The sequence below is a fragment of the Colletes latitarsis genome, chromosome 4 (genome assembly GCF_051014445.1).
Source record: "Colletes latitarsis isolate SP2378_abdomen chromosome 4, iyColLati1, whole genome shotgun sequence".
Lineage (NCBI taxonomy): Eukaryota > Metazoa > Arthropoda > Insecta > Hymenoptera > Colletidae > Colletes > Colletes latitarsis.
Genome location: NC_135137.1, coordinates 33,365,362 through 33,377,438, shown reverse-complemented (window position 1 = coordinate 33,377,438; position 12,077 = coordinate 33,365,362). Strand labels below are relative to the sequence as shown.

Sequence of the window (12,077 nt, the reverse complement as noted above, 5' to 3'; positions counted from 1 at the left end):
TATTTCATTAGCACGCCAACGAATCGAAAGCATTCGTACGTGATGCGGTTTTATAGAAAAAAATAATCACAACGGAGCATCGAAGATTCAGGCAGTACTCGAAGGGCCGTAATAGTAACAACAGATTACGAGATTCCTTTTACATAAAAAAGTACATCTATATTAAACGTATCAAAAATTATATACCCTCTGCATAACAATTTAACTTAACAATATACAATTGAGTCGCTTTGTTTTGTATTATATAAATTATTTATTTTTCGTTTGAACTAATGGTATTATAACAATACTATTTTTCGCTTCCGGTATACGCCACCATCTCCCGAGCCTGTGCTCTTGACCAACCCCGGCAATAAGTTCAGTTCCATCTGGAGTGAAACATAGTGAATTTACAAAGCCTGTTAACCGAACTTCGAATAGTGGACTCAACGATCTAAAGGATTCATTGCATTGCCATAATCTGATAATGCCATTTCGTGATCCTGCAATTAATGTTATAATAATTATAACTGCTTGCGATGCAGGTAAATCCTGTAGCATCAGAAATACATATTTAGTACCTGATGCGACTAGATCTGTATTCAGTAATGTGGCTATACTCGAAATCCACATAGGTTGATTGTTAGTTTCATCTCTTCCGTGCGTGTCCTGTATCGAGCATAAAGGTTTTTTCTTTAAAGAACTCCAGACACATAATTGCCCATCGTCTCCACAGCTCAGAAAGTTTTCTTCGTTTATGAGCCTCACGGTATCTATGCTACCACTGTGCCCGTTAAATATAAGTTGTGATTCTTCGACTATTTTCCAAACTCGAATTGTCCCATCGAAACCGCCACTCGTAACAGCACGTTCTCGTGCTAATGCATCGATCGATGTGATTCCATTCTGATGGCCAAATCTAACAAAGCGACGAAATAATAGCATTTTTTCAATGGCTTTCCCTGGATCAAATTTCAAGAGAAAGAACACTTACAAAGATTCAACGTATGCCATATCGTCTAAATTCCATACTTTTACGCTTCTGTCTTCGGAAGCAGAATACAAAGTATGCGTGTCTTTACGAAAAACTAATCCAGTCACGCTACCTCTGTGACCTTGTAAATTCTTTATATGATTTAAAGTATTAGCACAATATACTCTAATATCTTTACAACCACTATCTCCTACTACCTTTAAATATGAAAGTTGATGTTCAAATATATTTATGGATTTAAATGTATTACAAATGAATATTCCTTCATAGTCTTACCAAAAATTTACCATCAGTGCTAACAGCCAAGCACTGTACGCATTTCACGCCATCTTGGGTTTTTCTTTTCCCCTTAATGGATTTTAATTTGGTTCTTTCTTTTAATGACCCTAATGTATAGTGCAAGATAAAATAAAATTCGAACTGTTCTTTCGACCCCGCGGCCGAACAATATGAAATTTGAAGGGGTTAGAGGAGAGGGGGAATTAATGTCAAATATAAAACTTTAGCTTCGGGATTTTAACAATTTGCGAGATACTAAGGTTAGGTTTAGTTATTTTTATTTCATCATCGAGTGTGGAGTCGCTTGCAGTTCGGAACGAGTGCGATACTGTACATATTACGGTTAGATTAGAATAATATATTGCAAACTACCATTTTCCAACCAACAAAATTAAAATTTGATGTCTCTAAAACATTGTATGTCGCTAGTAGAAAAAAGATCGACGAATACGCGAGAGTTACTACACAACGAAAATGTTTGTATGCGTTTATATACGTTTAGGTGGCGGCATAAATAATCTCCAACAATTCTTTATTAATGTCTTGGAAATTGTTTAATTCTCGAAGTTAAAATTTTATATTTGGCATCCATTCCATTTTGACATTCATGTCGTCGGCCGCGAGTGTTTATTTAGAAGAATATTCAAAATTTGAAGTAAAAATCGGATGTATCGGTGAAGTAATTAAAAATTACATACATTTTACTAAGCTGCCATCCTTTGATCCAGAGTACAAGAACTTTCCATTACTAGAAAGACATAAACAGGTAACAGAATCTCTATGTTCCTTACATTGCAATGTAACTGGTTCACTGTAGCCTGTGTATTTTGATGCTACAGTTTTTCGTAACCGTCCTTTTTCTTCTAAATATTCTTCACGTAATCTCTTTGAAACTGCACCCTCTTCAAATTCTGCTCTGTCTTTCTCTATAGTTTACAAAAATAAAGTTAGAATGTGACCAAATATATCGAAAATATGAAGAAATACCTTATTAAAAGTTTACCTTCTTCCTCAATTTGTTGAAGATATTTCTTTGCAAGCCTTATACGCTTTTCCTGGGCAGTTTCTTCTTCTTCTTCTTCGCTTTCATATTCTTGAGAATTATTTCTGTAAATCATAATAACAATGAATATCTTAAAATGAATACTAAATATTTAATTTGATTTTAAAAACATGTTACCTCTGATTTTCTTCTGCAAATTCTTCATCTGTACTAGCAATACTTTCATTATCATCAGCTACAGATTTCTTTCCACTTTTCTTCTTCCTTTTCAATGTACTAGCATGACTATTAAACTAAAAAATTAACACAAATACATTATTACAAGTAGTATATCATAGATATATTTAGATTAATTTATAGATTAATTTATATTGAAATTGTATGACTTCATATAACATAAACTGTACACATGAACACAAATATAAACTTTCTTATGAATTTATAAAGAAGTGTAAATACATAAGATACCTTTCTTTGTTTCCCTCCAGCATTCTGATGATTTCGAATAAAGAATGACATGGTATATTAAGAATATTTTTAAAGTGATTAACCTATCTCAATTTAACCACATGGCATATCTTTCATATACACAAGCACTACCAACAATAGCTTTCAAAAAGTCTCTATGTTATATTCGACTTTCCAACTAGATACTACTGTTAGTGTTATGCTGTCGTGTGAATTAGGCTTAATACGTATGGTGTCGCGACGGGAATTAATGTAACTCCATTAAAATTTGGAGCAAGATTCAAATGAACCAGCGTCTTATAATGTACATCGCTATTGTATAAGATTCAACGTGGGCGATCAAGCAGGGAATTTCTTTAAAAATACTTGGTTTATTTTCTAATGGCCATGTCGAATCGGAATTTCCGTTATCTCCTGACGAATTTCTATTTCTGCTAAATCTTGAAAATTATCATTAATTAAAATATGATCAGGGGGTCTTAAAACGTGTATTTCCGTAAAATAAATTTTACAAAATTTTTTTTCCATTGTAAGTACTTTGCTTATGTGCGCCTACATAGGTTGGAAAATAAAAATGTCTGGACAGTCGAGAATCACGGCTCAAGATTCCAAATCGTATGCCGTAGACGGGAGGTCGGATTTCAGTTGTTAAGAGCGAGAAGGCAAATGTGAGCCTTTCTCTCTCGACTCTCACGAGGCGGTTCGAAATTACTTCGAGCAGCTTCGGAATAATCGAGAAAGAAAGCATGTGTCAGTTTGCCTTTGTCGACTTTCCGAAACTCCACGAGCTCACGTACGCGTGCCATGCCATGTGTGAGTAAAGCACCGGGTGCTGAATCTGGCATTTATGCCTGGAACTCGTTTTGCAGTGCTCCAAAAGAATATAACAATGCTTCCTACGATTCACTACCAGAGGGCTACGAACTTTAGACGAGTAAGTCTTTCATATTTAAATATACCTCCATCTAAAGTCTAAGACAAAACGATTAAACGCGATGTAAAATTAAATTACTTAAATATTATTTAGTGTGTAATTAATAACCGCGTCTAGCCGTATTAGGTGGGCAATACAATTATTAACTACATAGTAAATAATGTGAGCAAATCGGGTGCGATTCTCTTCGTATATTCTTATAAATGTAGCTTCTTTTTCAAATTCAAATCGATCAGCGTTTCGATCGCTTTTCAAATCGTAATTGTCGCCATGTTTAATAAGGGTGTGCGGGTACCCTGGTCTCGAGTCGATTTTTCAAATAAATGTTCGGGCAGTGCAATAATTTCGGATCAAGTTAGAAAAGATCTCATCGATGGTAATTATTCATAAAATCAGTATATATAAATATATAATAATGGATAAGATAACAAACATATAGCGATTTATTTGATCGAGCCGTTAAATTTTGATTTGCTCATTCGTTAATTCAAATTCCAAGTTTTATTTCTGAATGACTAACGAATGAATAGCTCCTTATCCTTTATTCGTTATTCGAAACTTTTATCTAGATAAAAATATGAACAATGTAAATGATTTAATTGCATTGTAATAAGTTTACGACATATTTTAGAAATGTTTGCATGCTTCGACGAGAAAATGGCGGTCTTGATGAAAATCGACGGCAATCAATCACTCAGTCACGAATTAATTAATAATTGCCATCTTCGTCACCGTTTTCGGTTAATAACTAGTATTTGTAATGGTAGAAGAACAAGTGAACTGAAGTTGGACATTATAAAAAACTAAAATCTTTTAAAAAAATGAACAGAAAACAATTTTATTTAATGTTGCACACTGTCTTTATTCTTTGTATCGGTCAGTATAAATAAATAGCATTACAAAATAGAATTCACAATACGAAAGTCAACTGATTAAAAGATACGTTTAAATATTATTAGAAACGTACTCTTTTACGACATAAAACGCACAAGCACTGGTAAAAAGTAATTTTTAAAAACCAAAAATAATAAAATTAGTTTTTAATTAATAACGGTTAGTAACAGTAAATTATATTAACATCACTTTTTTCTACAGAGGTAGGCTTTATGGAATGTTAAAGTAAAATTATTTACATTATAAATAAGTTACAGTTAAGTGCTTTTTAGTTGCCTAAAAGTACTTTTAACTTGTTTTTTAGCAAGTACAATTTGTATATCTTTGGAGTCCATGATCAAATATTCAGTCACAATTGATAAAATATTTAGTAAAAACTATAGTACAACTTTTGTACTCTTTTTCAATGAAATATATAATAACAATTACTCCTTTCCAATTATAAAAAATAGTAAAAATACTGATTCAAACGTTGTTAGCATTAGACTTTAAGTACGAAACATCTATGTCCATAAAGCTGTTGGCATAATACCTTCCACGGTACTAGCAGCAGGTCTCAAATCCTCGTTACACAAAAAGTTTTGTGGCATATTCACCAAATGACCCTAAAACAATCATGGAGAAAGTCATTAGTTTTATGAAAGTAATGCTTACGAAAATTTCGATGACCATTTTTACCTTAATTTTTTCAACCATTTCTTGAGCAAGAAGTGGGTCTGATGAGCAAAGTGATTCTCCATCCTGATACTGTTTCAACATAGAAAAATTCACAACTTTGTCTGTAGGAATACAATGAAACACTTCTTCATAGATTTCCGTATTTCGATTACTTCTAGCACACCATACGTCTCTATAGAATGATTTTTTAATTATATCGTTCACATTTATATTTTCACTCGTCTTATGTAACCCCAAATGTTCAGAGATCAATTCTTTTCGTAAAGATCCTGCAAATTTACCGCAGGGGAACGATATGTCATTCATTCTTCCATCTTCAAACTCTCGATCCTATAATTATACAATTATGTCCAATCTTAGTAAATGATCTAAACCTTTGGTACTTTGGGATCGATAATACTTACATGAATTATTACTGCAATTTCACTGTCCCTTGTCGCGATCATGCTTCTGTCGTTAATATTAGCAGAACCACAAATGACCGTGTTGTCATCTACAATTAATAGCTTGCTGTGAACATAAATTAATTCTGTCACCAATGTGCCATTCAACATTGCATGAGCCCTTAAACCGTGGAACGTGATATATTCACTAGGATCTTCTATTCCCGCTTCGATCAATCGATTCAGAATGGCACCTTTGCCTCTATTATTAATTAAAAGAACACACATATTTCGGTCAATGTATAATATTTATTTAAATTTGATTTCACGTAAGAATTTTACCTTGATATAGAAGCGTAATTCCACTGAGTGATAGCACGCAAGGCTGTGCCACTTGGTCCTCCAACTTCACCTTCAAAACCTGGCAATAGAGGCATTATTACAAATACCCTAAATACTGCGCCTTCTCGATGGGCTCGTAAAATTCGTTTGAACAGTGTTTCTCCTATACGATTTTTTACCACGGTTCGTTCCATGGATGCAAGTGTTATAAAAAATTGATTCTCTATATATATGTACCTAAAACAATTCTACTGGTAAATCTACGCAGAAAAAGATACCTAAACAGGCCATCCGAATAACTGTAAATGAGTTACTCGGATGAGTTGTTTTAAATGCCACATCCTGTTAAATTAATTGTACCTTTCAGCTTTACTGATCGCATGTATATAAGCCTCTTGTATACTTTGTTCCAGGGTTTCGGAATCGAGGAAACCAGCGGACCAAGAGCTAACTGATCTTAACACTTGACATTCAACGTTATGTACAGCTGCTCTATCAATAAATGGCGCATAGCTTCTGCAATCGTTATACGATTTTGGAAGAAGAAACGGATAACATGGATTCAATTTTGCCTTCTCCATCTACCAATGCAGATCATATAAACAGGTTAGTGCACCAGATTATTAAATGTTTAACAATTCTTACCTTGATCGCGTTCCAACGCTGAATAAAGTGTCTGGCAACATCTCTGGCTGATGCACCTTGCACCATGACTCCGATGTCGTGCCACGGCATTCTAGGAGTTGTGCTCCTATCGACTAAATCTTGATAGGGTTTCTCGAGATCGTTAAAATCTTTAACAATAAAATTTGTATAGTCCTTTCCAAGCCATAGTTTAGCTGTACCGGGATACTCCGAAAATGTATCAACTTCATCATATATTACTGATTCATTGGTTTCAATTGGCGTTTCTATCGTAATGCTGAAACAATTTGAGTAAGTTTGTAAGGCTGGATTAATTTTTAAAATCATACGTATTTTATTGAGAAAATTAGTTTACCAATCCACAACATCTTCATCGTCACTATTTCCCTCGTGCGGGCTATATACCATGTTAATTAGTTCTTGCCTTTTTAATTTTATATTCTGTTTCACTTTGCCCACAGTATCTTTAGCCATACCAAATAGATTTTTGCGCTCTGTATTCGGTGTATTACATTTCACGGTATCAGCATTTTCTGGCGATTGCAATAACATTAAATCTTCTGGGTTTAATTGCGGCAATGATAGTGGCGTTGGCATTTTAGTATTTATCATAGGCCTAAAAAATTCATTTTCTCTGATCTAGATTTACGAAGTATATTAACCGTTTGCGGTCGTAAGTCAGGCTGTGTTGAACACAATATTCGATAATTCAGCATGCCACGACCGCCGAGTTATTATACGAAACTTACAATACAGGTATAGATCTTGTAGTAGCCATTACAATTGTATTAGTTGCAATAGCTAATGGTAACAAGACATGCTTGTTTGTTTTAGCAGTCGCTACTTTTTTGCTGCTGGTGTTTGTGAGTTTACCTTTGGATGGAATATAAATACTAGAGTGATGAGTTGAACCTACAATTGAAAAAAATGATGTTACCGCATCAACTTGATAACGTTAATACTTTTTGTAAACACTAACAAATATTTAGTTTCAAGTTTGATTTACCTAAATCTACTAATCTGTGCTCGTTATTATCCCATCGACCATAGCATAAATCAATGCCTCCGAGAAACGCAATGCTTTGATCAACAACTACAATTTTCTCGTGATGTGCCCAAAGAAACACACCAACTCTTGCATGATCCGGGTGACGCAATACTTTTATATTCTCCGAGCATTTTTCTACAAGTCGTTGTTTGCTATAAAAACTGTTTATCCCTAGCGCGACTTCCACTTCTTTATAAATCATTATAAATACCTTTACTCCCTCGAACTAAATAAAAAATTAATTATAGTTATTCTCAGAACCTTCTTCGTTTATTATAGTAATTTACATTTTAATGGATCCTTACCAAATATCCTGGTTCGTTATGATAGAATTAATACATTAAAGGATATAATAAAATATATAGAATGGTTTAAATAGTTTCGAAGGTATTTTCGTAGTTATACTTACCGCTTTTCTCTGCAAGATTTTGTCTAGTCGCCAATAATCGCTGTTAATAGCTGGCCTTTTCATAAATATTTCAGGTGATAACCACCAGTCTGCAATAAAAATTTCTTCTTTAGCATTTTCTAATGCGTCTGCTACAGCAGACATGTAATTTGACCCATCGACAAACCAAGTGGCTGGTATAGACGAACGATAAGGTGCAAACGAATTATGCGGATTTGATTGTATAAAATCTCGACCTGCAGTGATGCAATTCATTATTTGAAATACAATAGGTTCATACTCTGTCACTTAAAGAACTTGCCTTCTTTATTACTAACTTCTTGTATAAATTCCATCCATTCTTTAGCCTTTCTTCTGGTCCAACATTTAATTACTATGTGTCTGCTAAGATTTACAATTTGCATACCATTTCTTAAACCTGTTGTGTACAAGCCAAAACTGATTCCAAAGCCATTGTCCATTAGAATTACTGATTTTATGCTACCATCTTTAGGTCTAATATAGGCAACAAAAGTATCTTTTACAACAAGATGTCGCGAATGCCATTTCCCACATAAATATGTACAAAAATGAGTGCATGTAACACAACACATGCTTTCTAGCAGTCCACAAAGATTACATCTAGACTTTGCTCCTGATCCAGTTCTTTTTGAAATAATTCCTTCTTTACCTCTCATTCCTAAGTCTGCTATGAATGACAAATGTGAGATTTCTAAAAAATTGATCTGAAAAATTTTTAATTTTATGCATGTAGTGAGTAATACATTTAGCCAGTTAACTGTTTCGACCTCTTTGGAAAATGCGTATCTAAATTGCGTTGCACAAATTTAGCGATGACGAGTATATTCGTCAAACAGAGTATCCACTTATTACACCACAGCCGCGCCATTTATTGCATAGTTTAAAACAATATATGAATCCGTAATTGCTTCTATGATGACTACGATACATTTACGAAAAATATTATTATATTATATTATTTATAAACTTTTATTTGTTCCTTTTATTTCGACGGACCTCAAAATATTTCAAACATCTTGAAGTTTACGAATATATTTTAGTTTTCACTAAAATTGCAATTTAAACTGCAAATTGTCACTACTTATTATTCAAGACGAATATACTCGTCGTAACACAAAATTTTGCACTTTTTTCATGACGAGTATACTCGTCAGAAACAGTTAACTGATTAAGCACAAATAGTACATTGCGTTTACTTACAGTTTCTGGATGATGCTTATAAATTTTTATTTTTAATAAATTGGCCAAATACTCTTCTAACACTTTTTTCCTATGATCCAGCTGTTCGTAAGGTATTAGAACATCAGGCTTGTTTGGAAATCTACAGAAGTATTTGTTTTATTTATTAATTATTTGGGAAAACAAATTCCTCATATACAAGCAAGCTTTCATACCTTGGCAATGCACCTCTACGACCTCCTCTCTCCTTTACATCTCCTAAACTTTTCAAACTACTTCTTCTTTGTTTATGACTTTTAGTTGGAAAAGGTATGTCCAAGCTAGCACGATATATTTTCAATTGATTGTGTAAATTCTGAATATGTTTATATCGTTTCTTAATTGTCCATGTGAATGGACCATGCCTAAATTCTATGGTGTACAAATTTGGGTTCAAAGGATGGGTTGTTACACTACGTTCATTATCTATGACCTTCACATGCACTTGCTCACCAGGAATAAAAACATTACGGTTTTGACTTTTAAACTTTTTCGGTAAGTCGTGTACAGCAGAGAAAGGTATCACACCTGGACATTCTATTATTGACAAAAAACACACACACAAGTGTATCTAATTAACATGTTTAGAATCTTAAATATGTTAATGGGTATAACAAGAGTCAAAAAAGTGATAAATACAATAAGACAATGCACAATGCTATCTCATTAAACGGGATATTAGTGTAATTATAAACTTACCTGTATTATCGATCTCCTCTTTACTTTGATTATTTGCAATATCATCATTTTCATTAAGAGTAATTTCCAAAGAATCAGGTACGCATAATGCATCATCAAACTCAGAATCATTAGAAACTAAACGATCTATATTACTGATCTCAGGTTTTTCTTCGTTTGATGTATCAGACATGATTACTAATATATTAAAAAATCACTGGTATCAATCATACTAAGCACCTATTGTTAAGTCAAAATTCTTTGAGTAACAATACTAATTTTTTGCCAATACGTTTGACTTTATCAACTGATTGTGATACAAAGTACAACGCGCATGGTTTTCGAAACATAAATACGTGTCATGAGTAACATATAGAAGTAGATAAAACTTTCAATTGAACAAAGAAGGTATCATGACATAGAAGTAATGGATTTTCTTGACTCAGAAATAATCTGACGCATATGGGAGGGGTTTAGGATGTTGGCTATAAATCCAGTTAATCGTAGTTTACTGTAACGAGAGAGAAATAAACGTTTCGCTAAATTGTTACATTATGGTATCTACATGGAGACAGGAATAATCGTATTTCATCGAAATTTGTTCGGATTCTTATAATCTACGAAAAACGTGAACAGGAAATTATTTTAATAAATGTATAATATTATAAAAGGATACAGATTATTTGTTATTGTTACATGTGACAATATTAAGGTTACAAATACAAAGTTTATCCGTTAATACACAAATTTAAAATAATAAATTTTACACATTACGAGAGTTTAATATAACCTTCTCAGATAATTCCATTATCATAGGTAATTGTTGTCGCGATTGATTACAGATTCGATGTGATCAGTATTCATTATGTGACAGCTTACGACACGTACGCATGTGTGCCTCGTTATAGTAATCGAAATGATGTATGTACAATAACAAGTATATATATCTATCGGTATGGTAGTTGTTTTCGATCTTTAGGTACAAAATATCAACGCAAAGATGTATTTAATAATTTGAATTAATGAATAATATGAATAATCATTGATTGTGTTTGTTTTAATAAAGAGGTACAACATATAAAATGCCCAAAATTGTGTAATTCTATTCAGAGTTGCGAGCAATGAAAACTTTTCGCGTTTGCTTTTCCAGATTCTAAATCTGAAGATTAGGTTTCGATGTATTATACGGTTCATAACTAATTTTAGTAATGTAAAAGCATCTTGACTTTAGAACCATAAATGATTTTTGATCGAAACTTTTATCGATATCGCATCAGAAGCAAAATTCGTGAATTTGTTGACGTTACCGACGTCGATGATTAGGTTAAACATAATTCTCAGCGTTAATGTTCCTAAATATAGAGTGCGCTGTAAAACTACTGATTTTTATATTATTTTTATTCTTATTTATGGTTTATAAAAGATATATTTATTCCAAAACGTGTAATTCAGATATGGTGAGTGAAATGCGACTTTGTGAATTGTTACTTTAAGTAACCATTGAAGTGAATAATCTTAGTAGATTCAAGAATCTTATCATCTGCAACTATAAATCGACAAAAGTGTGAGTTATATTTAATTTATACATTATATCATCCATTAATATGGTTCTAAAATCAAGGTGTTTGCGTTGTCAAGTACGCTTTCGTTCTTTAGGGGTATTCCTATTCGTTTCCGAAATACAAACTTCGGGAGACATCGGAACTTCCCCTACTCCGCTACCTAACTCGCGAGCGTTACCGAGCACAGCGAAATTACAGTCTCCTACTTAGTTACGTCTCTCCTATTGGAATGGAAGGTTAAGGAATTACTTCCTAACCCAGACATCAGAGCTTCCCACCAATTCGCGAGCGTTACTGGATATAATGAGGAAACGACATTTGTGTTGCATAAACTGAAATAGTAAGACATGTCGAGACATGTCAGGACATGTTCAAACCTGTCGAGACATGTCTAGACCTGCCGGCGTTTCGCAACCAACGAAGTACGTATTTCTAACATTTTGATAGTTTCTCATTATTACTACTCGCATTTATTCTCTAACGGTGCTTTCGTGTAATATTAATACGTTTTTACTACAAATTGAATCAGAATTGTGGGAAAA

At 33.3% G+C, this 12,077-nt stretch overlaps 2 protein-coding genes across 2 annotated transcripts; both read right to left on the bottom strand.

Moving 5' to 3' along the window:
* Positions 1-32: 32 nt before the first annotated feature.
* U3-55k (U3 small nuclear riboprotein factor 55K) lies at positions 33-2,851 on the bottom strand. Its single transcript, XM_076763263.1, has 8 exons — positions 2,724-2,851; positions 2,433-2,548; positions 2,256-2,359; positions 1,951-2,178; positions 1,250-1,359; positions 974-1,170; positions 561-898; positions 33-482 (listed from the first exon to the last, which is right to left on the bottom strand). The coding sequence occupies exons 1-8, from the start codon at positions 2,772-2,774 to the stop codon at positions 250-252; spliced, it is 1,377 nt and encodes a 458-aa protein (XP_076619378.1). The 5' UTR covers positions 2,775-2,851; the 3' UTR covers positions 33-249.
* Positions 2,852-4,512: 1,661 nt separating this feature from the next.
* Pld (Phospholipase D) lies at positions 4,513-10,900 on the bottom strand. Its single transcript, XM_076763723.1, has 15 exons — positions 10,650-10,900; positions 9,995-10,205; positions 9,472-9,832; positions 9,278-9,398; positions 8,358-8,781; positions 8,057-8,292; positions 7,606-7,873; positions 7,349-7,511; positions 6,955-7,215; positions 6,600-6,876; positions 6,315-6,535; positions 5,955-6,191; positions 5,634-5,874; positions 5,230-5,559; positions 4,513-5,156 (listed from the first exon to the last, which is right to left on the bottom strand). Exons 2-15 carry the CDS (start codon positions 10,164-10,166, stop codon positions 5,055-5,057), a joined length of 3,414 nt encoding a protein of 1,137 aa, XP_076619838.1. The 5' UTR covers positions 10,167-10,205; positions 10,650-10,900; the 3' UTR covers positions 4,513-5,054.
* Between the last annotated feature and the right edge of the window lie 1,177 nt (positions 10,901-12,077).

Excerpts from the sequence above, each read along its gene's own strand:
- U3-55k (XM_076763263.1), bottom strand. The coding sequence starts at position 2,774 with ATGTCATTCTTTATTCGAAATCATCAGAATGCTGGAGGGAAACAAAGA. Across the intron at positions 2,179-2,255 it reads TCAACAAATTGAGGAAGAAG|AGAAAGACAGAGCAGAATTT; the intron begins GTAAACTTTTAA and ends TGTAAACTATAG. Across the intron at positions 1,360-1,950 it reads GGATGGCAGCTTAGTAAAAT|GGTCATTAAAAGAAAGAACC; the intron begins GTATGTAATTTT and ends ACTATACATTAG.
- Pld (XM_076763723.1), bottom strand. The coding sequence starts at position 10,166 with ATGTCTGATACATCAAACGAAGAAAAACCTGAGATCAGTAATATAGAT. Across the intron at positions 9,833-9,994 it reads AGAGGAGATCGATAATACAG|AATGTCCAGGTGTGATACCT; the intron begins GTAAGTTTATAA and ends TGTCAATAATAG. Across the intron at positions 7,874-8,056 it reads AAATCTTGCAGAGAAAAGCG|TTCGAGGGAGTAAAGGTATT; the intron begins GTAAGTATAACT and ends TTTTTTATTTAG.